The sequence below is a fragment of the Durio zibethinus genome, chromosome 27, assembly GCF_047325235.1.
Source record: "Durio zibethinus cultivar Kanyao isolate XHJ-2024 chromosome 27, ASM4732523v1, whole genome shotgun sequence".
Classification (NCBI taxonomy): domain Eukaryota; kingdom Viridiplantae; phylum Streptophyta; class Magnoliopsida; order Malvales; family Malvaceae; genus Durio; species Durio zibethinus.
In genome coordinates this window covers 1,513,590-1,537,136 of record NC_143188.1, presented here as the reverse complement: position 1 = coordinate 1,537,136, position 23,547 = coordinate 1,513,590, and the positions used below count along the sequence as shown (strand labels likewise).

Below are 23,547 nucleotides of genomic sequence, written 5' to 3'. Positions count from 1 at the left end.
TTCTATTTAAAGCCTCATTGTATCTAAACTCAAAAAGGCCAATTCTTCAGACTCTTTCTCTCATTGTATCTATTAAACCATTTACAATTCTATTTATGCTAATATTATTAGATTCATACTTAGGATCTATATATAAGTTATGATTATAAGACTTATCTTGATAAATATAAGAATTTTCTTATAAGTTTTCATGTTTTTTATGCTTAAAATCGATGTGCTGTTCTGAAACGCTAGCAACAAAAGGTAACTCAGGCCACAAAAGCCAGCTATCTACTCAGATATGAATGTATGAGCTTTGAAACAAATAGTTTATGTAAAAGATGCAAGTAAGAGTAAAAAAAATCTTACAAGATGAATAACAAGTAGATCTTTATTGTAGAATCAGCAATACAAAGCTTTAGCAAACTTTTATACAAGCCTAGAGCTCTGATACCATTTATGAGGGGGTGCAAAAAAAATCTATATATATAAGATTACAAAAACTATATTTATATATCTATATATATATTTGGAGGACAGAAAGAGAGAAAAAGTATATGAGAGGGAGAGCCTGAAAAATTGGACCCTTGAATTTAGATACAATTAAGCTTTAAATAGAAAAATTCTAACTTATAAACAGTAACTCTTATCCTTCCATAGTAACTTCTCACGATCTTCCGACTGCCTGTGTGTCATATCCGTCGGCAACTAGTAACATACCCGATATAAAGTTGCAAAATTTTTCTGACCAAGATCATCTTGGAATCCCTTCAGACATTATCGTGCATTGCGTAGCCACCTTGCTCATGATACAGGTAATCATCTGAATGTCTCCTAAGTTCTTGTCAGCAGTTCTCAGCACAACTCCTTTTTTTTTTTTTCCGTATTTGATAATCTGATTGCCTGTTGATTGTAAAATCTGATTCTGACTCCTTTCACCCCCAAAAAAATATTGCAGAAATTTACAGAAAGACAGTTTCCACCTGGAGATATTGCCCAGGTACTAGATTCTGCTCTTTCGAGTTTGAAGCCATATTGTTCACAGAATCTTCAGATTTACACAGAGATATGGGAATTATTAGGAATCAGATATTGGCGCTAGTACCCACATAGACAGGTATTCATTCCTCAATTGTTCTAAAAATTTGCAATCCTTTTCTCTCAAACTCCTATGCATTTTACTTACGATTTTTTTTTTAACCTTTAATAGGAAGAAATACATGATCAATTATTATCAAAGTAACCCAGTAAATTCAGTTTGTACACTGCTTGTCAGCATTGTGAAACCAATTAATTTTTATTTTTTGTTCGTCAGTATCACTTAGGCTGTGTTTGGTACAACTGAAAAGGATGAAAAAGGGTGGATAAAAAAATGGAAGGAAGATTGATTTTTGGTGTGCTTAATAGGAAAGAAAATAAGAAAGATTATCATTTTTTACATTGATTAACGAAAACAAATCACTCTAAATTGAAAAGAAAAGAGAAGAAACGACGAAAGAGATGTGAATATGTATTATATATTTATAAAATAGTTTATCATATTTAGATTTTTTTTATCTTAATTTACTAAAGATTATAACGATAAAATCATGTAATTTTTACATTTTTTCTTTCTTTTTTTTTTAACTCTATCAAGCAATAAATAAAAAGAAAATTGCATTTTCTTTTATTTTTCTATCTTTCTAATCAAACACACTAATAAAAAGAAATTTTTTTATTTTTTTATTTATTTTTCTCACTTTTTCTCTCTTCTAATTTTTCATCTTTTCATTTTTAATTTACCCTACCAAACTAAGCCTTAATTTTCTTAACTAAATAATTTCTAGAGTCTTGAGATTAGATTAGGAAAGATAAAGAGTCTTGAGATTAAATTAATAAAGATTAGGTAGGTAATGACGGTGTATAAAATAATTATCTTTTTCTCGTTAGTGAACAAAATGCCATTTTAATTTTATCGGGATTGATTGAATTGACACAAATTGAATATTTCTTTCATAAAATTTAATTTTGATTTTTGTTATTCGATTCATAGTATAAATTCAATATAAACTTTCAATGAAATTTATAATATATTTGATCCTAAAATAGAATATTCTTTTCTCTGTCTAAACTTTCATTAACCAAAAAAAGTAAAAGGGATTTCAATGTTCAAATTCATTGTTGTAACTACAAAATGAACTCCAACTTGTTTTTAAGTTCAATTGCAAAGCAAACAAAGAGAGAGAAGCATTGTTGAGGTAAAAATTCACTAATGGCATGACAGGGTAAAGCTAAAAACAAGTTTCATATCACAAAATGAACTGAAACATAGTAATGATACAAGGAAAATCTGAATCTTGATGTGCCAATCCAGCCTAAAAATGTTGTAGCCAATAATACTCACTTTCTCAATTTTTCTTCATATAGCTCCAACAATTCTGGTGCTTCAGCTACATGTCGGTTAACAAACATCTTGAGGAACAACTCCTTCGAACTGTCAAATAACACAGACAATTTGAAGTCTTTGATTAAACCTTTGGACAGCAAATGTTGAGCAATCAAACCCCTCGGAACAATCCTCTTCTCCAAGCTCTTTCTCAAAAAACTTGGTTCATTGGCAAGACGAGAGGAATCCAAGCCCATCTTGTTCACCACAAAATCCATTTTGGCCAAGATTTTTCCCTCAGAAATTGCAAAACAGAATGGATACTTCCGAAAACATTCCCAAATCTCTTTTTCCGACCAACCCCATTTCTTGTAAACATCAACCTTCCTCTCTCGAGTGGATTTGCTCATTCCAGCCAATATAGATACAGCATGAACAAACTTCAATATCAGAGGACTCAACCCAGTTTCCTTAACTTTTTCCACAATCTCCTTCAAGCTACCAGGATTTATCAGCAAAGTTCTAGGAAATTGATAAAGTAATTTGATAATATGTGACTCTGGCATTCCATGATCTCGTAGAAGATTGATATTAGACAACAAATGGCCATTGATAATGTTCATATCATATGAGATGAGATATGGATACCTTTTTATAGCTTTGACAGTCTTTTCATCAGAATGAATCAGATTGCTATAAGTACTGAAAAAAGGGATGATTTGTCTGTCTAAGCTTCTTAGCAGAATTGTTGGGGAATATGATAACAATTTGGCAAGGTCAGGGCTTGAAAACCCTTTGGAGAGAAGAAATTTCAACTTGGGCAAAAGGGTTTTCTCAGAATCAGATGCAAGCAATTTTGGGGCCTTACTGACAATGGTTTTGATCTGGGATTTTGAAAACCCATGTTCTTCTAAAAATGAAATGACAGAGTCAGGATTATTAGGGGTCTTCAAATGGACATAATTGGAACCTGCTTGAGCAGATTTTGGGGAGAACCCAAGTTTTTTTATGAGGTATGAGACTGTGAATGATTGCTGGTTTGAAGTGGTTGGCATGCATCTAAGAGCATTTTGTTGTCTGAAAATTGATGGGTCATTTTGAATCATGTAAAAAAGTTGTAACTTTGAGAGGTTGTAGTAGTTTGCCTCCCATGGAGAACTCTAGTTCTACAGAGAAAATGCAACATGAGAACTGAAAACTGACAACTTCACTTTGCTTACCTGCAATTCTGAAGAATATCAGAACCCTTGATTGAAAGGATCAAATTTTGAGTTCCAGCTGAAAATGAATGGGCCGCTTAAACCTCCAAAGCTAAACGGGACTTTCTTTTGTCCTGCTGAATTCTCTTCTTCTATTGGCGGGGCTTTGTTAGGGTTGTGTTACTTTATCTAGTGTTAACGTCCACTATCCAGGTCCAACTAATACCTGTATATTCATATGAATTAGTTGTCCAGGCCCAATCATCGGACCTTTTTTTTTCCTTTATTTTTTAGGTGTCAAAATTTGAAATCTAATTACAAATATTAATTACAGAAAGTGGTATATCAACAGAATGCACCATAGTATCTCCCGGACTCGTTAATCTTATATTAACTTTATGAACAAATCACACGATCATTATTTATCAGACTCGTTGAACTTGCATTAATGAATGTGTCCTAAAATTTGCTTTTGAATTTTGATAAGAATTATATCAAACTCGATTACTAATCAAAATATTAATTTCAATTCATGTTTTACAATATTCGAATGAAAAAAATATGCAGTTAACGATGGGAACGTCGATGTTCGACTGATAATGACATCATAATCTCCATCTTTCATAGTTCATTGAAGTTATGGTGCTCACAACAGTTAGTCTCTACTCTGCGTCTGTGGTCTGGGAAACTCTATTTTGCTGCATTGTTCAACCGAAGTTTTGTCTAATGGCCATTGAGCCTACATGTTCCGCACTGGAAAATCAAGAACCACATGGTCCAAGCACACCTTCGCCTTGGGACAAAGATTCCCAAGCAAATGGCAATTAGGCCAAGGCAAATTGACGTTCATAACTCTAAACAAATGATGAAGAGGATCTAACAGTTATATGACATGAACATCATCACTTGGAGACTGATATACACAGCAAATGAGACCCCGTTAACAACTTTTGTGCAAGCAAAGTGGAGATGAAGTTAAGCACGTGAAAGGACTTTGTCAAGCTTTATTTTGTTTACAAGAAATATATTATAGCCATAAACTTTTTCTCAGATGCTTTCAACTACAAGGGACAGCTTGGAAAAGCTCGGCAACTCTGTTCATTAGTTCAACCACACTTCCTATAAACATTAAACGTCCTATCCGATGTGGATTTGCTGATTGTCCCCAATCCTGACACCAGTAAAAACAGCGTAAACCTTTAAGGATTGAACCTCATTTTCTCTACTTACCATCCACGATCACCCTTTACTTGGTGGCTACCAGCAGAATTATTATAATAATTAAAACTACAGCCACAAAGCTGCACCAAAACAACAGGCAATTCAACCTTCGTAACTTCAAACAAGCAGAAAAGTTGCATGAAAAAGAACACCATTTGGAGCCAAAATCCTTATCACACAATATAATAAACCTAAAGATCGTAAGCTCTATAAATGAGACTCATTTCACAGTTGCATTTCAAGCAAGATGACTATTAAACCACATAAAACAGCCAGAGCACATAGTTGAGTTCAAGTTTCACAGATGACAAGAGTGAATACTGCTAAAAATAAAGTACTAGTTGCACTCATTTATTCAAACTGGAGCAAGTTTGAGATCAAGGAATTCAATCCGATAAAAAAGTCAGCTCAATCAAATATGCTAGATTCTATGCTACCCTGATCTATATTTGACTCCTATTGCAAGATCCTGTTTTTCTTTGTACAGCATTAACAGCTCTGCTGCTTTGCATTCATATTTGTTAACAAACATCTGAACAAACACCTTTTCTGAAGTGTCAAACAATGCAGACAATCCCAAGTTCTTAATTAAACCTTTCGATAGCAAATCTTGAGCAAACAAACCCCTTGGAACAATCAGCTTCTCGAAGCTCCGTCTAAAAACACTTGGTTGATTGGCAATGAGAAAAGACTGAAAGCCCATTTTGTTCACAAGAAAATCCATTATTGCCACAATCTTCTCCTCTGATATTTCCATAACATTCGGATACCTTCGAAAAGCTTCCCAAATCTCCAGTTCAGACCAACCCCACTTCTTATAAACGTCAAACTTCCTCTCCATTGCAGGTTTGCTCACTTTTCTAAACGTAATGACAGCAAGAATAAATTTAAGTAACAAAGGATCGAACCCCATGTCCTTCACTTTCTTCACAATCTCCTTAAACTGATCAGGGTTTACGAAAAAAGATCTAGGGTGGTAAGTAAACATTGATATGATATTTGATTCAGGCACTCCATTATCCCTCAGAATACTGATATTAGATAACAGATAAGAGTCAAGTTTACATGAGAAAAGAAATGGATAGCGTTTTATAGCTGTCATAGCCTTGGAATCAGATTGGAGCACATTGCTAAGTTGATTGAAACAAGGGACAATGTTTTTCTCTAAGCTACAAGTTAAAATTTTGGGGTGGGCAAAAAGGATTTTGGTGAGTTCGGGGCTTGAAACACCTTTAGATTGGAAAAATTCTAGCTTGGGTAAAAGCGTTTTCTCAGCATTAGAATACAGGAGACCTGGTCGAATTGCGATGATCTTTTTGATTTGGGTTTTCGAGAACCCATGTTTCTCCAGAAATGCAATGACAGAATCAGGCTTATCTGGGGTTTTGAAAAAGAGATACATGCGAGCCGCCATGGCAGATTCTGGTGAGAACCCAAGTTTTTCTTTGAGGTAAGAGACTGCAAAAGACTGAGATGGGTCTGAAGAGGCTTTTGAGATGCATCTAACTCTGAGGAAGAAGGATGGGTTTGAGGAGGAATTGTTCACAACAATATATGAAAGCCTATGCAAAATACTAATGTCTTTGCTATGACGACTAAACATTTTGGAAATTGAAATGAATAAAGCTGCTCAGACAGAGAAAACTCACCCTGAAAACCTTTCAACTTTGAACCTTCAAGGCAGAGAGGAGAGGAAGACTGCTCTTGAAAGTCGAACCTTTTCTCTTAATTTTTTATTGTTCAATTCGACTCAAGGCTTCTAACTTTCCGATTTCCGGGCATAATTTCAGTGCGATGTTTGTATTCGTATTGTTTGTTTCAAGTAAAAAATATAGTATAAAATATGAAATTTATTACGTGATAATGATTTAGATTATATTAGACTCGATTTTATTTTTTTAGGTAATACAGAATTATAAATTTTTAAAATTTTATTTAAATTTGAATCGATATATTTTTTAAATTGGTTTAATCCAAATCGAATTATTTTAGTTTGATTTGATTAATTGATTTTTAATTTTTGTTTTTTATTTTTATATATTATTTTAATAAAATTTTTAATATTTTTAAATAAATTTATTATAAAATAATAATTTTATTTTATAAAAATTTAAAAAAATATATAAAAATTAATAAAAATATATAATTTCTTTCAATTTTTTTGATTTTTTATATTTTAATTCAAAATTCAGTCCAAATTTAATATATACATTTAATATTTAAATTTGATTCGAACCAAATAAAAAAAAATTCATATTGAACTTAACATTACAATTTTAAATTATTTTTTTATTTCTCATTTTTTTATTTTTAATTAAATATAATTTTTACTAAAATTTTAATTTTATCATTTTTATTACAATTTTTATTAAAATTTTAAATCATGTTAATTTTTATAATTTTTATTATACTATTATCTCTGTTTAAAATTATCTATATACATTAACCTGACAACTTATTCTAGTTTTTTTTTTTTTTGAAAGATTTTTTATCTTTTTTTTAGGTTAATGTACATGGGGAGGGAACCTTTCTTCTACATATTAATAATTAAAAATGGGGAAAAAAAAGTGTGACATTTGTTATGATTAATTTAAAAAATGGAGATAATCACTTAAAAGTCTTAAGTTTTGCTAACATTTTATTTTTGAATAATGAATTATTGTTAAACATAAAAAGGAGAAAGAATCATTTTAAATAAATATGAATAGAAACTAGTATTATGATTGATCCTATTAAAAAAGCCCAAAGACCTTGGGAATATTAAAAGCTTCAAACTTTTCCCTTGCCAACTAAAAAACACATCATAAATCATGAATTATGTAGATGAAATTGTTGTACTGAAAATAATAGCAGTTACATACATACACACATACATATACATATATACATACATATATATACACATACATACGTCTGTATATATATGCGCACTTACATATATATACTACATGAACTCGCAAAAAAACAGAAAGATAAGATAAAGTGGAACAGCAAAGAGTCAGCCATAGTTAGGCTCAAGGCTCCACTACTAGAACAAAGAATACAGCTCCATTGAATTTTGTAGTTTGCCATTGTAGTTTGCCCTGCCAAGGTTCAGAGCTTATAAAGGATGTGTTTCACATGACGGAAAAAAAAGTTGACACAAAGTATCCGCCATTAATTCAACACTATAATCTCCTAACTTCTAGTTTGTTCCCTGCCCAGCTTATAGGAAACTCAAAAAAAAAAAAAAAAAAAAAAAAAACCAGAAGAGAAAAAAATAGAAGCAAAGAACAGTTTTGATGTATCATTCCTCAAACATCAACCATTCCTAAACAAATAATGAACAAGAAGTTACAGTTGCATAAAAAAGAAGAAAACATCAACTAAGAAGCTCATTTTGCAATTGCACTTTATGACAGCAAGATGAGATATACCGGCACAGTTAAGTGTCAGAGCATACATGGTCGAGTTCAAACTTCACTAACAGAAGAAAAGGCTACAGACAACAATTTTGTATTAGAAATATTCAAGACCCAAAGCAGAAGCTAGTTTCACATCAACGAATTCAATTATATAAAATTAACATGAGGAGGAAATTTTGAATCTTATTGTCGACATTCTATAATCTCTGCAGCTTGGATGTACCAGCTTTTCGGTTTATTTGAAAGATCAAACTTTTCTTGATATAATTTTAACAGCTCAAGAGCATCTGCTTCATAGCAATTCACAAACTTCTCAATGAACAACTTTTTTGAATCCTCAAACAATGCCTCCAAGTTAAATTCCTTAATAACCAAACCTTTTGACAACAAATCTAGAGCGAACAAACCCCTCGGAACAATCCTCTTTTCCAAGCTTTGCGTTATTACACGAGGGCGCTTAGCAATAAGTGAAGACTGCAATCCCATTTCGTTCACAAGAATATCCATTATTTTCACAATTTTCTCCTCAGACACAGTCATAAACAAGGGATACTTCCGAAAAGCATCTATAATCTCTTTCTCAGACCAACCATAATTCTTATAAACATAAAATTTCCTATCCCACATGGATTTGGTCCTAAAATTCAAGACATTGACAGACATTGACAGCGACTACAAATTACATCCTCATTGGATTGAAACCCATTTCCTTCACTTTAATATTTTTTTACCATATATATATATATATATATATAGATCTAGTTACACTAATATAATTTTTATATTTTTTGAAAATTTTTATCAAAATTAAATTTATGACTTATTTAAATTTAATAATTTTAATTCAAGAGTTAAAAAAAATAAGAATTACATTAGTGTAAGTGAACTTCTATTTTATATATATGTTTACTATATATATATATATATATATATATGTTGTCTAAGCTTTTTGTTTACTATGGTAACGTTTAGTATATAATAATCACTTCAAAAATTATGATAGTTAGATTATTGTATTTGGTGAACACCAAGTGATTATATGTAGTAATGATATTGAATTACAAAAACTGATCAGATTATTATTTTGAATGATAATTTAATTTTCGTCGAAAATGATGAGAAATTTTTATCATTAAAGTAAATACATAAAATTAACAATAATTAATATTATGCATGCTTTCTTTTAAAATTATAATTATTTTATATTATAATTTTTTATAAAACTGATATTCATAAGTTTAAAAATGATTTGTGTTTTTTATATTTTTATATATAATATTATTTTTTATTTTCCTTTTATTATGAATTTAATAAATTAATTTTATTTGTCAATTCAAATATTTTTTACATAATTTATATTATAAAAATTAGTTTGCTTATCAATAAATATATTTAATTATTTAATTATTTAATTATATTTTATTATAAAATAAATAAAATACTACTATATTTTGTAAATTATTATCTTTAAATAACATTAAAATCATTAATTTAAATAACTATTATAATATGCATAGTTATTTTCATATATTTAAACAAAATAATATTTGATCTTTAATTATTAATCATTAATGATTGTTAATAAAATAAATGATTTTAAATAAAAAATGATAAAATCACATTTATAACAAAATCATTTCAATAATTACATTACTATGTGATTTTGCAAAAGATATTGCAAAAAATACCCAATCCTTTATCTAAGCTTGATGTATCTTTTTCATCTATTTTTAATGTTTGGCCTCAAATTGAAAAATTTGAATTCCATGCAAGAAAACTTTCTATATTAATTTTTGAGGTTTGCTTAGATATTCAAATTCACAACATGTTACTCTTATAAGCTGGATTAAAAAGATTACATCAATACTATCCTATATAAAAGGATCTTTTTAAGATCTTGATAATAACAGTTGACTTTGTTTTCTTAGGCTTTGAATCAAGAATTCACAGGCCATGTGCCTTAAAAATTAAAATGCTGCACAACAAGAACAAACCTCTTGTTATTTCACCATTTCTACTAAGATAAATAATAAATTATCATTTGCACATCAATAGAGATTCAAGATGTGTCCAAAAGAAACACATCAGTTATGTGTAAGAATAACAAGTTGATTTGTCAAAAAAAGAAAAAACCTCTAATTTTTAAGGGTCTGGAGGTCAAATTGCCTTTAAAGAAACCAACCCCCTCAACCCCCCTCCCCCCCCCCCCCCCCCAACATCCTTCCATGAATAGCAGTCATGTATCTGGTTCTCTTCTTCTGACTCCTCAGTGATCCTTTCTTCTGCTTCTTTGGCTGCTGATTCTCAGTTTTTTTTAAAGTCAATAATTTTATTTTTTTTTTTGCAAAAGCACCTATCATAAGCATTAATCCTGATCATAGTTTAACCTTCTTTTTAGGCCTTTTCAATTTACATTCATGATCCTCCACCACCTGCAACAGCAGAGGCTTCCCATTTGATCAGTTGAGTGTAAAACATGGCAAAAATATATGGTTGACAAAAATAAATAATAAAAACAAAAAAAAAAAAGCAACCTTCTTTTTTTTGTTCTTGTTCTTGTTCTTCTCCTTTTTATTCTTGTTTTTCTTCTTCTTCTTACCTTTTTTCGGTTCAGGATTTTCCAAGTTAGCTTCCTCCAAAGAATCCTGCCAAATTGATAAACCAATGACAAATGAGAAGCAACAGCACCTCAAGAGTTTTGCATGTATCAATTACAAAATGGCAGAATCAAAGCACCTCAGAGTCACCAAAGGAATCTACATGTCGAACCATGCTTCCCAAATTTGAAGCCCCACCTGCGCATAAACAGAACAAAGAAATCAGAATAAATTGCAAACTAAAGATGCACATTCTAAAGCAATCTAATAACCAAATCCTAACAACTTGAACAACCTAAAGAAACTTAGATCACGTTTGGTGCATAAGATGATAATCATTCTATGTCATATTTGGTTCGTATCTAAAGAAGGGGATAGAATTACAAGGAGGATTAATCATCCTCTTAGCATAGGATTATTTCGATCCTCCCAAAATGGAGAGGGTTGTTTTGAATCTAAAGAATTGAACTTATATGGCCTATTATACCCTTACAAATTATATTAATAACTTAAATTGTATAAACTTTAAGGAAGGATAATTTTGACCAATAAAGAAAATTATCTTATCATAATCTTTGCACAAATCAAACACAATATAAGATGACATTATTTAATCTACTCCGATTCATAATATCATTTTATCCTATCCCATCATAATTTTTTGTACCAAACACATCCTTATAAGCCAACTTGCTAAATTCCCACTTCATTCACATATCTAATACACAGCAACTGGATTTCCCTATAAGAGTGAAGAAAGGGTGATAATAAGAAAATCATTGATCAATCATGAAATAAGATCTCAAGCATTCCCTATTTGTCAATCCAACCAAACCAACAGTTTCTTCTTTCCACACAAATAGCTGCAGAAGCATAAGTAAATCAAACTAAAACAATTTAGAGTTCATTCAACACTTAAACTAAGAAAAACTTAGTTCAATTTTTACATATAAATCAGTTTCAATGAATTGGGTCAAAGTTTTTTTCTTGCAAACTTGAGCAAAAATTCAACAAAACCAAAAATTTGCCATTCCAATTCACCAATATATAAAAATAAAAACAACCCAAGTTAAGATTAAAAGTATAACAGAGAAACAAAGTACTTTGAAAGACGGTAGCTTTAGCATTATTGACAGCCAATTCAAGAAGGTCAGGATTGATCGAAGACAAGCCATTGGGATCTTGGAGTTTCCTTTCGAGGAATTTAGCCAAAGCAGCAGCTTTGTTAGTCGTTAAAGGTCCTCCTGGATGAGCCAATCTGGAAACATACCACAAATCAGACTATAAAAAAATTGAATTTTGAAGCAAAGAGAGGGGACACTGTAAAAAAAACCCTAACCCTAGAGGAAAGAGGGGGAAAAGAAAAAAGGGAAAGGGATACCTGGGTTGAGAACAAGAAGGAGTAGGAAGGCAAGGGAGCGGAGCAAATTTGCTTCCCCTAAGTGCCCTCCTTTCTTCTTCGCTTAGTTCTTCAATTTCTCTGGCTACCATTTTCTCTCTGTTTCTTTTCCTTCAATTTCAAACACCAAACAGACCCTTAGTATAAATATATATATATATATATATATATATATATATATTTGATTTAGTCGATGCATACACGTGATTTTCAAGTTCAACTATTCAAATCCCCGATCTCCAAACAGAAAACGCGTAAATAATTTTTTTTTTAAACTTTATTATTTTATTTAGCAAGTTTCACTATATTTATTTTTTTTAAATAAATTTTTAATTTTTAATTTATATCCAAAAAACTTATAGCCTTTAATCTAATTATATAAACTCATAACATAGATTAATTTTTGATTAAAAATAAAGCTTAAATGTATAGAAATTAAAATTTATTAGTTTATTTGAGAAAAATAAAAATATAAAAATTTATTTAAAAAATTAAAATAGTTTAAGGATTTTTTTTAATATTTTAACCATTAGAAAACATGACACTTAGATGGTACTGATTCGCAAAATCTTAGATTTTGAAAAAAAATATGATCTTCAAAAAAGTGTGATACTTGAATTTTTTTTATTTTTAAAATATCTTGTGTTTAGATTCATGTATTTGATTAAAAATTTTTATGTATATTAATTCTTATATAATTATCATAATTTTCTTGACGACAATTTTTTTATTTTATTTTATTAATAATAAATACATAAATGATAAATGATACTTTTAATAACAAAATAATTGTTGTTTTTATTTATAAAATATCATCAATTTAGGCATTTGTTACTTTTTTTAGCAATAGAGATTAATAAAAAAATTATTAAAAAAATATCAATTAATAAGTTTGCCATTTTTTTTATATCATGAAAAAAAATTTTAAAAATTATTTTAATTTATTTATAAATAAATTATTTAAGACGTTTTTTTATAAAAATTTCCTTAAATATTTTTTTATAAAAAAATAAATGGATTATTTAAGAACCTTTTTCATATCAAACACCTCAATTGTAATATAAAAATATATTTTTTTTGTACAAAAACTTATAATTAAGTTTCAATCACTTTCAAATATGCTTTTCAAAAGAGTAATGATTTTTTTATTCAAATTCAATTTGAAAATAAGATAACTTTTTAATTAAAATCCTAAAATATCACATGAAGAAGTAGATTTCTTATTCTAGAACTTTAAGTATTATTGAAAATTTGATTTTTTTTTCGTAATTAGATTACTTTGAACCAAGCGTATGAATCAAATATCCACTATTAAGATTATGGAAGAAAATTTGTGAATTCCCCTTAATCAAAACACACTTTTAGAGTTAAACCTCATACTTTTAAATTATGATATAAAAAAACATAACTAATACAATTTAAAATTTTCAAAATATTATGTATGAATTTAACAAACTCAAAAAATATATATCTTACATTCGCCGTATAAACACAATTCTAAACTTGCTCATGGTTTAGCCATCCATCCAAACCAAAAAAAATTATCCAAAATTTTGAAATGTTTATACATGAATATTAAGTCCATTAAATGAAATTAAACAAATAAATGAGACTTAATCAAAATAATAAAATTAGACTTGAATTTTATCATTTAAGGTCCGACCCAATTCAACTCGAAAATTAAACAAATATTTTTATCATAATAAAACAAAACCTATTTGTTTTATTTTTTATAAAAAACATGCCATTTGTTTTATTACTTATAATAAAATAAAATCTATTTATTTTTTGTACAAAATAATGATTTAATTTTAAATTATATTCAACAAAATTAAATTAAATCAAAATCCAAATAACTCGTAAATTAAATTAAAATTAATTAAATTAATAATTTACTAACAAAAAAAAAAAAAACCTCTTTGCCCTCGTTTAAGTACTAATATTTTAAACAAGTTTAAATTTTATTATTACACGTAAAAATAAATTTTGACAAAAAATAAAATCCAAAAAATCAGATCAAACCAAACCTGAACTTGTTTAAAATACTAAAATATCATACTAAGCTTGACCTAAATCCAACATGTGCACGCCAACATAATTCTCAAATTTACCTTTCAAAATTTTCTATTTTCAGTTATAGTATTGAAGTTTGGATACAGAAACAGAACCCAATATTACAATTCTCTGCCAGATCTTTACAGTTTCAATACAGGTTTTCATACATTTTATGTCAAAAGGATCCAAGTAAAATGTATTGGCTTTTGCCTAAACAGAGGCCAAGAGCATTATCAAGAACCGGACAATCAGACACTGAGGCCGAAAACAGCTAAATAAAGGAAGCATGGTAAAGAATAATCATTCAGTGATAACCCACCCCATCTCTTATAACTTTGAAGCAACAATAAGCTATTACAGGTCATATGCTCCCCACAGATAATGGCATCTACATTGGTGATACAATTGGGTTGGTTTAATAATGAGAATGACACGTGCAAGGGGGAGACTAACAAATTTGGTAGAGAATGAAATGCTCCTAAATTACATGCCTCTTTGGCCTAAAATCCTAAAAAGCAGGCTACAAAGCAAGAGGGTAATAGAATGGTTGAACGAGATTCGTGAAGTAATGCAGTTCCTTTGAACAATGGGGCAGGGAATGGTGCCCACAAGACATGGGAGTCCGAAAGCCACTGCAAAAACCCCTTCTAGATAGGTTATCTGCATTACTTGGAATTAACCAAGTAAGAACCTGAAAATGTCAGTAAGTGAGACAATGCCTTCTACACGGTTACTACCAGCTTCCACAATAACCAGCCGTCTAACACCTGAAATCAGGTTGGAAAATAATGTCATACGACAACATTTTTCACAATTATACAGGTTGGAAAATAATGATTTATCGGGAAATTTTCAGTGGAATGCCACTCAATAGATTGCAATGCTACATTGCTGATCTAAAGGCCAACAAAAGACCCGTCCCTGAAATCATTATACTTGTTAAAAAAAATACAAATTTAATGTAGTTTAAAATAAAATAAAATAAGAAAGAGAGAGTCACCAGGGTTTGCCAATTGTTCCATCACTTTAAGCAATGTATCAGTGCGCAAACACATCTGACATCTTTGACTTCTTGTCTCATAAGGAGTGTTAGAATCTTGTCCCAACTGCAATGCCTAATGAGTAAATAAAGAAAAAAGATTAACAAGTTTTCTGCAATACAAGACATTGGTTCAACTGATAGGATCAGAAGAATGTAAATTAGTTGGAACATGAAAATGATTCAGTTTCCATTTCAGAAGAAGGTGAAGTGTATTCATTAATAGAGAAGCACTTAAAGTCAGCTCAGCTACGCGTTATGTTCATGGTTTGAACCTGATATTCTTCAATGAGATTTTACCAATCATGCAACCTTTGGACTTTGAAAACATATGGGTTTGCAGCCAACATCATAACATGTTGGTTTGCAGAGTGCTAGCCATCATGAGCAATTACACTTTCGAATCTTGTTTGAGACTACCAACACATATTAGGGGAAAATAATCTCAAAATATCCACCTCTCCAAGAATTATCAGCTCCAAAACTTGTTCAACATATCCAACCTTGTTTGAGTAGTCAATTGCATAAACCAGAGAAAAGGAAAAAGAAAAGTTAATGCAGTTACCTGATAAACAGTCATTTCATCAAGATTATGTGTATAAGCTCTGCCTTTTGCCAAAGCTGTTATATCACTGAAAAAGAACAGACAACAAAGTTTTGAACAACTATCACCCTCAACCCAAGCTGACAGTAAGTTGTGTAAGCTAGAAAGATAATCATACAAGAATGACACCTTACCTCCGACAATATATGTCCAGTAGCGAGTCATTATCATCAACTATAGGTATTGAACTTACTTGAGCTGCAAAGACAAAGGCCAAAACCTTATCATACCAATATACAACACATAAATACATAAATATCTCTAATCAATTTAAGGTGGCCTCTTGAGTTATTAAACTTAACCTTGTTCTTCTGACTTCAAGAAAATCATAAATAATCTTCTTTTCTCCTCCTTATTATACTCTCTTATACCTCCCATAAAGTGTTGACAAAACAGGAAGCATACCTTGAACTAGCATTTTTAATGCATAACTAAGGGAAGCAGTATGTCTCAGCATCACAAATGGTCTACTGCTGGATTCACCAATTCTTGGAACCCATGTACCCAAAGGGATTGAATAAATTGGTAACTGTAGTATGGGCAAAGAACCAGAACAATGTTTAAAATACCTGCATATGCCTAGAAATCACACTCCATAGATTAGGGAGAAAGAAGCCATGTACTTCCTAACAAATAAAAACACAAATATTGTTAATTGACAAAACTATTAAAAGGCTCACATTTTAGTATTCCAGAAAGAGAAGCAAGATGTAACAATTGGGGAAAAGAACCATCTTCTGAGGATGAATGGATAATAGGAACTAGAGCTACTCCATTTTGCAAAATTTTCAAAGCTACATCCTTCAAATTACAATGTGGCCCAACCTGCATAATCAACAAGGGTCAATAACACCACTCATATACACAACTATAAAAAAGTTGCTGCCTTTCTCAAATGGCATAGCAAAAGAGAAATAAGAGATGAAGCAGAAAGGCATGAATAAAAAAATATAACAGAAAGGAACCTGAAGATGCAGCCTTCTCAAAACATCAAAGCAAAAAGAGGCATAGTTCGTAGTAAATTGGTAATGGCAACCGGGAAAAAAGAAAGAAAATGACAGGGTTTCTTTTTTTTTTTCCTAATGAAAACTATTTTACTTGAACAAAGCTGCCCCCAAAGGAGCATGGTTGTTATTCATTGCCATCATAACATAGAATAATCTTTCATAGCACAGCTGCATTGCGTTGCTCTAATCCTCGCCCTCACTTTTCAGCAGTTCCATTTTATACTTCTGGCTGAAATTTTCTTTTTTTGGCATGACTGCTAGATAAAGTTTTAAAGAACTCTTGTTAGTTCTTTTTTTTGCCGGTCATATTAGTTCATAATCACATTTTCTTTCCCAGAAACTAGAATCTTGCACCCATATGGTATCCAATCCCTGAATGTGGTGTGAACTTTTTTCTCAGTGAATATGATTCTTAAATGCACTGCAGCCATATTGGAAGTTGAGGCAAAATAAGATTCTGGCAAGACACCATAGCAAAACAAACATCTAATTATGCTGGTCACCATCCAGACCTTCACTCACACTACACCTAGATGATGTACAAACAGCATCATTTGTACAAACGCACACATACACACACACACACACATGCACGTGCATAGAAATAACATCTTTATTAAGTTGTCATCAAAGGGAAACCACTATATTAGGCACAAACATGGATGAGACGTCTTGGTCTCCCATGCCCATCAATTTGTCCATTCATGTACGCCTTTCCCTCTTTCCAGGCAGAAACAGTGTGCGTTTCAAGCTCTTCCTCTGTCAAATTTGATCCATGATTTCCAAGCTGCATACGAAAAAGAGTGCTATAAGAGAAAAACAGAAATCGAGATCCATCATCATAAAATTATCTTGTGTTAAGATCTAGAAACTTTCTAGTTAGGTGGAATTAGAATAAAAGGAAAAATCTCGGTTGAATTTGCAAGGCTTGCTAGTAAACTTGATTCTGCATTACAAACATACCTCTCTCAGAATCAATATAAAATCCAAAGCACTAAGAACTCCAACAAACTTCCCCTTGCAGAAGTCCCAAAGAGGAGCCATAGGGATACCCTGAAAATGGCTTAACTCAGAAAAGATATGTATCCAATCTCTTTATCAGCAGAAAGCAAATATGCATGAATCTTACCAAGAACTTAAGTAATATCCATGGAGAAATCTAGATACACGTACAGCTAGGAAAGGCTCTAAGAAGCAATTATTAATAAAAGAAAAGTATGGAGGTTTCCTCTTTCTCTCTTTCTTTGTCTTTCTATGGTGGCAAATTATGTGGCTATGCAGAACATGTTTCTTAACCAACAAAAAATCAGGAACCATTAAATGAAAATAACTATATTCAATCCACATTCCACAGACATCCCAAAACAATAACTAAATCCTAACCTCTGAATGAACTAAACAGATACCTGCTCAGACAGTATATGAAATGCTTGTTTTACAGGCAAATCAACATCCAAGGCAACAACCTGCAAGGAAAATCCGTCTAAATTAGTAAATTAGAAGTAAGACGCACTGATCAGAGACAACCATGCAGAGAAATGCATATATCATGAGGGAGGGCCGATAGGAATGCATCCAAACCTTGCCTGACTCAGGTAGTAACTCATAAGCAGTATGTGCTGCCAAGAATACCGAGATATGATGACGGGAGGCATGTACATCCTCTTCTGAAATCCTAGGCATTGGTTGATTCAATGTAACTGCAGAAATTCGATGCTGCATTGCAAAAAGGTACCAAAATCCACTTACACAAGAAAGTAAAAGGAAATAAAAAGGTATTAATGAATAAATAAATTGGCATATGCCAAGCATGCATTAAGAGCTAAAATGCAACAAGCAACAATCATATACAGACTACAGTGTTTGCAATGCATAACTAGATCTGAGACAACTTAAATAAAAAAAAAAAAGAATACCAAATCGTTAGAGTCCATTTGGCATTGCGATTGGAACTGCATTTGACTGCAAATGCAATGCCTAACAAGGTCAATTTTCGATAAAAAAATCTTGATCACAACAAATTGTTAGCAACCACTAAAAGCAAGTTCCTACTTGTTTTTGAGACCTACTTCTGCAATTATGATGAGTTTGCTTTTGATCACAATTTTTAATCTCAATCGCAATGATAAACTAGGCCTTAAAAAGGAAAAATATTTTCAGCAAAATTGCTATGTATAAAGTTAAGGAATATAACTGACTCTTACCCTGAGACCATCGTCCACTTCCATGTTGTTCAGTATCTCTGTACGAGGTTGTACCTGGGGGGCCTCTGCAGGTATAGGTAGAGTGTCAAAAGTGTTGACTATTCCATATTCACCATTCTTGTGAGGTTGCTGATCGTCATGTCGCCATTCACCATCAACAAGAAACTTGTACTACATGTAAGAACCAACACAAATGAGTAAATAAAATACAAAGAAGAAGGTCATGGCAAAAATATTTGGATCAACACGCTCCGGTAGCACTTGACATTGACAATAAAGCCATCCTAACCTATATACTATCAACAATAGTACTTAACATGCCCAACTAATAAAAATAGCACGGCAATTAGATTAAAACATTGAAAAATTAGAAAGTACCCATATTTCCAAAAAATTTGAATTTCCAATTCCTATAGAGCAAACTAACGAACCTCATGGCAACCATGTGGTACCGCACATACAGCTTGAAACACATTGGGGCAACCTTCAACCTGTGACATTGGCACGAGCTGCCCCGACCTTCATTTTCAAACAATTAACCATTAATTCTAAATTCTAAATACAAATCATAAGCCAAACACATAATAATTGAAAGGGAAAAAAAAAAAAAAAACAGAGATAATTAAAGTGTCACCTATTGAAAGAGCCAGATAGGAAGACACTTCTCCCACCATGTGGCCATGTAAATTGAATTGGAAACAGCACCATGCCGGCGGTGGTTGCTCTGTCTGCATCCCGGGCCGGATTCATATCCGAAGCAAACACTTGGCAGCCGCCTTTTTAATAGAATTAATTCTTTAACCCAAAAAAATAACAACTTCCTAGCAATCAGCTTCTTTTTTTAACAACTTTCTCGTCTCCCTTCAATCACTGCAAAAAGAAAGTGCATAAAGCAACGAGTATAACATCAAAGACTCGCCTTTTACTTGATTGTACGGACAAACCCTAACCCTTGAAATTCAAAAAGGGAAAATTTCAGTTAAATGTGAGATGAATAAAAATCAAACCTAAAAAGGGAATTGGAAAAAAGAACAGAAAAAAAAAGGCTAAATTTTTTTCGAATTTACTGAATGTGGGCGTGAAGATCGAGAGTGGCGTTTTTGCGATAGGATCGAATCTGATTTTCTTTTTTATTTTCCTTTTTTTATAAATATTTTTTTCTTTTTTTAATTTTGGAAAACCTAATAAAAGAAAAGATGAAAGTTTTGAAAGTGACGTTGAGATCGAACGGTAATTCGTCTTTTGTCTTTGGGGTAAAATATGAAGGAGATTTCGAGGCTTAAAGTGCTTTGGTGCACCCCACCACGTTTTTGTTCTCTACATAATTTTTTTAATTATTTTTTATTTCAAATTTGAAATGTTCCGGATATAAAAATTTAGTTAATTATATAATTTTATAAATTTTTGTATCGATAAATTAAAAAAATTATGTTTAAGATTTTTAAAAAATATTTAATTAATATCATCCTGATCTAATAAAAAAATTTTATTTAATCTTTTAAAATTTTAACAAAACCCAAAATTTTCATGTCTTTAAAAATTTTAACAATATTACAAAAAATACTGTTTGTTTTAAATAATTATAAATTTGTTTACAATTTGATAAAAAAAATTATAGTTTTAATAGCAAGAGCATTTGATTACAGCATATGAGTCGTTCGATTTTTTTTTTTTGTTTTAATAATTTGAGATAAAAACTTTTAAAAACTTTCAATATAAAAATAAAAAAATTTTAAAAATTTTAGATTATCTTTAAGTAAAATTATTTAATTAATTTTTTCACTTTTAAAAGTTTTTAAATATTCAACTTACCAGACATATGTATTCGCCAAATTAGATAAGTTACTCTTGTAGCTAAACCCTAAATCTAGAAATTTAATTGAGAAAAAAAAAATCTCATATCTTGTAAAATTTTTATAATATTATAAAAATAATTTATTTTAAGTAATTATAAATTCATTTATAAATTGATAGATAAAAATTATATCTTTAATAAAAAGAGCACTTAAATACAATATGTGAGTCTTTGAATTTTTTTTTTTATTTCAAAAATTGAAAGAGGGAAATTGATTGATTTCTTAATGAGGTTTCCAAGGTTACTTAAATGATGTTATTAAAGAGAAATAAAAATTTTTAAAAATTTACGGATATATGAATCTATAAATTTTTAAAATATTTGGATATATGAATTAAAAAAATTTTAAAAATTTATAAATTTATAAATCTAAATATTTTTAAAAGCTTTTTAAAAAAGTAATTATGTAATTCATTTAAAAATTTTTTGAAAAAATGTGAAAAAAAATGGTGCAAATAAAAGTTTTTTATTTTTAAATAAAAATTATAAAGTAATTGTGTTAATTTAATATAAAATAAATTTCTTATTATATAATAAATAAATAGATAAATTTTATTTTGATTATTATATAATAAATTAATTAATAAATTTTTATTATCCCAACGTTTGCTTGGCTTGAGACATTGAGTTTTGCTTGGTTGGACCCACTACTCATTATTGACCAACCAAAATTGATTAGATTTTTTTTTTTTTTTTGGTTTCTTTTGGATTTTTATTATAGTGAGATATTAATGAAAGAATCTTTGTGATTAAATGATTGAGTTGAGGTATTTACTTTGGTTTTTTTTTTTCCTTCTTAGTAGTATAAATAAAGGAATTTTTTTATTTTATTTTTTATAAAATTTATTTGATAATGTGGCAAAAGCTTTTTTATACAAAAATATTGTTTTAATTACAAATCTACCACAATATCAATGAATTTTTAAGTTAAAAATAATAAAATTTTGATCAATTCAACACAAAATTAATTACTATTATTAATTATCATTTTGATAAAATAAATGGATGACTTATAAGTAATCTAATTTATTTGCTTAATGTTTTTTCTAAAATAATAAAAGAATTCTTAAATTTATCACTTTAATTAAATAAATGTATGATTATATTATGCCAAAATCTTTAATTTTTAATTTTCGTTCAAAAAGTTTTTAATTTATAATTTGTATCTACACAATTCATTAATATTTAATTTGTCTTAAATAAACTTTTAATATAAATCTATCCATAGTTTTAAATAATTATTTATTTTGATATAAATAAACAAATTTTATTTAAATACAATAAAAATATAAAAATTTATATAAAAAACCAAAATAGTTTTTTTTTTATTTTAAATGAAATAGATGAACTTTTATTATGAAAATAGTACCAAAATGAATACACAACATTAAGGGAGAGTTCTCATCGTGCTACTATGATACTCCAATCTTATATTAAAATATTTTAAAAATCTGTTATAATATATAAGTAAAAATTTAAATTTAAATTTATAATGCATCTTTTATGAAATAAAATTATAAAATTTTATTATTAAAATAAAAAATATTTCACAAATTAAATGTGAATTTTTATAGCTACGAAATAAAACTTTTTATATAATCAAGTTTAGGAATGAAAACAAACACTTGCACTTGATTGAATCAACAACAATATGTGATTTTACCATGATATTATATAAAGTAAATTTAACCATATTAAAAGATGATAAATTAATAATTAAAAAATAACTTTATGATTTTTTTTTTCAACATAACTCTTATCATTTATAGTCATAGGAAAAAGTGTGAAAAAAAAAAAGAAGAGGAGTTATTGTCATATGGAAATTGTTCAATAAAAAAAAACAAAACAAGTTGAGGTTGATTGCCTCATTGCCACCTAATAATAAATTTTTTAATAAATATAAAATTCATAACACTTATTACTTGGATTTAACTCAAAGTGATGGGAGAATAGTGGAGTTTGGGTTCAAATTACCTTGGCATTAATTCTTTTGTTGTAACCATTAATTTCTTTACTAAAACAACTTTTTAGTATGTGTTTGAATGGGATTTCACTGATTAAAATTTAATATTTTATTTTAAAGATTTCAAATTTAAAATTTTAAGATAAAATGTGATAAGTTTTACAAAAATTAAAAAAGATTATTTGCTATTGTATGTAAACCAATATGATTTATTAAAAAAAAAAAAAAAAACTCATGCTATGAGATCACATTCTCTTCATTGGGAATGCTAATTAAATCTTTAAACTATAGTGAGGAGATAAAATTATAATAGCATGCAAATCAAAACCATGATAAAGAAGATTTATTCATTAAATGAAAATGAAGAAAATTATAATTGAAAGGAGACTGAATTGATAAGAATTTAATTTTTTATTTTTAAGATTTTAATTTTATCTTTATTTTAATAATCATTTTGATGAACAATATATAAATTTCATGTAAATTTTCATTGAGATCTACATTATATTAGGGATTAGAAAAAAATAAAAAATAAAAAATTAATTTAAAATATTAGTGTTCGATTTGATTCAAATTGATTTTTTTATTTAGTTTATATTAAATTCAGATATTAAATATATATATATATTAGATTCAAATCAAATTTTAAATCCATA

General features: G+C 29.4%; 5 protein-coding genes across 10 annotated transcripts; all 5 read right to left on the bottom strand.

Annotated features, from left to right (window-relative positions):
- Positions 1-2,248: 2,248 nt before the first annotated feature.
- Positions 2,249-6,625, bottom strand: LOC149510819 (transcription termination factor MTERF8, chloroplastic-like). Of its 2 annotated transcripts, none has more exons than XM_089756198.1 (2): positions 6,414-6,625; positions 2,249-4,844 (listed from the first exon to the last, which is right to left on the bottom strand). In XM_089756198.1, exon 2 carries the CDS (start codon positions 3,448-3,450, stop codon positions 2,359-2,361), a length of 1,092 nt encoding a protein of 363 aa, XP_089612324.1. In that variant the 5' UTR covers positions 3,451-4,844; positions 6,414-6,625; the 3' UTR covers positions 2,249-2,358. The 2 variants fall into 2 exon arrangements, with proteins under 2 accessions (XP_089612324.1, XP_089612325.1); XM_089756199.1 differs by having other exon boundaries at positions 2,249-4,714.
- Positions 4,998-6,416, bottom strand: LOC111279136 (uncharacterized). Its single transcript, XM_089756196.1, has one exon. The coding sequence runs from the start codon at positions 6,365-6,367 to the stop codon at positions 5,198-5,200; it is 1,170 nt and encodes a 389-aa protein (XP_089612322.1). The 5' UTR covers positions 6,368-6,416; the 3' UTR covers positions 4,998-5,197.
- Positions 6,626-7,400: 775 nt separating the features above from the next.
- Positions 7,401-8,821, bottom strand: LOC149510818 (uncharacterized). Its single transcript, XM_089756201.1, has one exon. It carries the CDS (start codon positions 8,793-8,795, stop codon positions 8,352-8,354), a length of 444 nt encoding a protein of 147 aa, XP_089612327.1. The 5' UTR covers positions 8,796-8,821; the 3' UTR covers positions 7,401-8,351.
- A 1,320-nt stretch (positions 8,822-10,141) lies between these two features.
- On the bottom strand, positions 10,142-12,311 carry LOC111279237 (E3 ubiquitin-protein ligase). 2 transcript variants are annotated; one of them, XM_022866209.2, is made up of 5 exons: positions 12,147-12,311; positions 11,869-12,023; positions 10,905-10,963; positions 10,703-10,813; positions 10,142-10,600 (listed from the first exon to the last, which is right to left on the bottom strand). In XM_022866209.2, exons 1-5 carry the CDS (start codon positions 12,254-12,256, stop codon positions 10,544-10,546), a joined length of 492 nt encoding a protein of 163 aa, XP_022721944.2. In that variant the 5' UTR covers positions 12,257-12,311; the 3' UTR covers positions 10,142-10,543. The 2 variants fall into 2 exon arrangements, with proteins under 2 accessions (XP_022721944.2, XP_089612326.1); XM_089756200.1 differs by having other exon boundaries at positions 10,142-10,813.
- A 2,211-nt stretch (positions 12,312-14,522) lies between these two features.
- On the bottom strand, positions 14,523-20,234 carry LOC111279235 (sucrose nonfermenting 4-like protein). 4 transcript variants are annotated; one of them, XM_022866203.2, is made up of 14 exons: positions 20,081-20,220; positions 19,708-19,943; positions 19,505-19,592; positions 19,074-19,244; positions 18,451-18,585; positions 18,276-18,335; positions 17,833-17,922; positions 17,528-17,656; positions 16,543-16,687; positions 16,268-16,441; positions 15,997-16,060; positions 15,824-15,890; positions 15,220-15,334; positions 14,523-14,986 (listed from the first exon to the last, which is right to left on the bottom strand). In XM_022866203.2, the coding sequence occupies exons 2-14, from the start codon at positions 19,821-19,823 to the stop codon at positions 14,895-14,897; spliced, it is 1,446 nt and encodes a 481-aa protein (XP_022721938.1). In that variant the 5' UTR covers positions 19,824-19,943; positions 20,081-20,220; the 3' UTR covers positions 14,523-14,894. The 4 variants fall into 4 exon arrangements, with proteins under 4 accessions (XP_022721938.1, XP_022721939.1, XP_089612258.1 ...); XM_022866204.2 differs by having other exon boundaries at positions 20,141-20,159; XM_089756132.1 differs by having other exon boundaries at positions 19,708-20,234.
- Positions 20,235-23,547: the final 3,313 nt, after the last annotated feature.

What these genes read in the sequence shown, in the direction of transcription:
- LOC111279235 (XM_089756132.1), bottom strand. Translation starts at nt 19,823, where the DNA reads ATGAATCCGGCCCGGGATGCAGACAGAGCAACCACCGCCGGCATGGTG. An exon ending in TTCATATACTGTCTGAGCAG is followed by an intron (nt 17,923 to 18,275) that starts GTATCTGTTTAG and finishes AGCCATTTTCAG; the next exon opens with GGTATCCCTATGGCTCCTCT. An exon ending in ATTAAAAATGCTAGTTCAAG is followed by an intron (nt 16,061 to 16,267) that starts GTATGCTTCCTG and finishes TTGTCTTTGCAG; the next exon opens with CTCAAGTAAGTTCAATACCT.
- LOC149510818 (XM_089756201.1), bottom strand. Translation starts at nt 8,795, where the DNA reads ATGTGGGATAGGAAATTTTATGTTTATAAGAATTATGGTTGGTCTGAG.
- LOC111279237 (XM_089756200.1), bottom strand. Translation starts at nt 12,256, where the DNA reads ATGGTAGCCAGAGAAATTGAAGAACTAAGCGAAGAAGAAAGGAGGGCA. An exon ending in TAAAGCTACCGTCTTTCAAA is followed by an intron (nt 10,964 to 11,868) that starts GTACTTTGTTTC and finishes GTTTATGCGCAG; the next exon opens with GTGGGGCTTCAAATTTGGGA. An exon ending in ATTCCTTTGGTGACTCTGAG is followed by an intron (nt 10,814 to 10,904) that starts GTGCTTTGATTC and finishes TCAATTTGGCAG; the next exon opens with GATTCTTTGGAGGAAGCTAA.
- LOC111279136 (XM_089756196.1), bottom strand. Translation starts at nt 6,367, where the DNA reads ATGTTTAGTCGTCATAGCAAAGACATTAGTATTTTGCATAGGCTTTCA.
- LOC149510819 (XM_089756198.1), bottom strand. Translation starts at nt 3,450, where the DNA reads ATGATTCAAAATGACCCATCAATTTTCAGACAACAAAATGCTCTTAGA.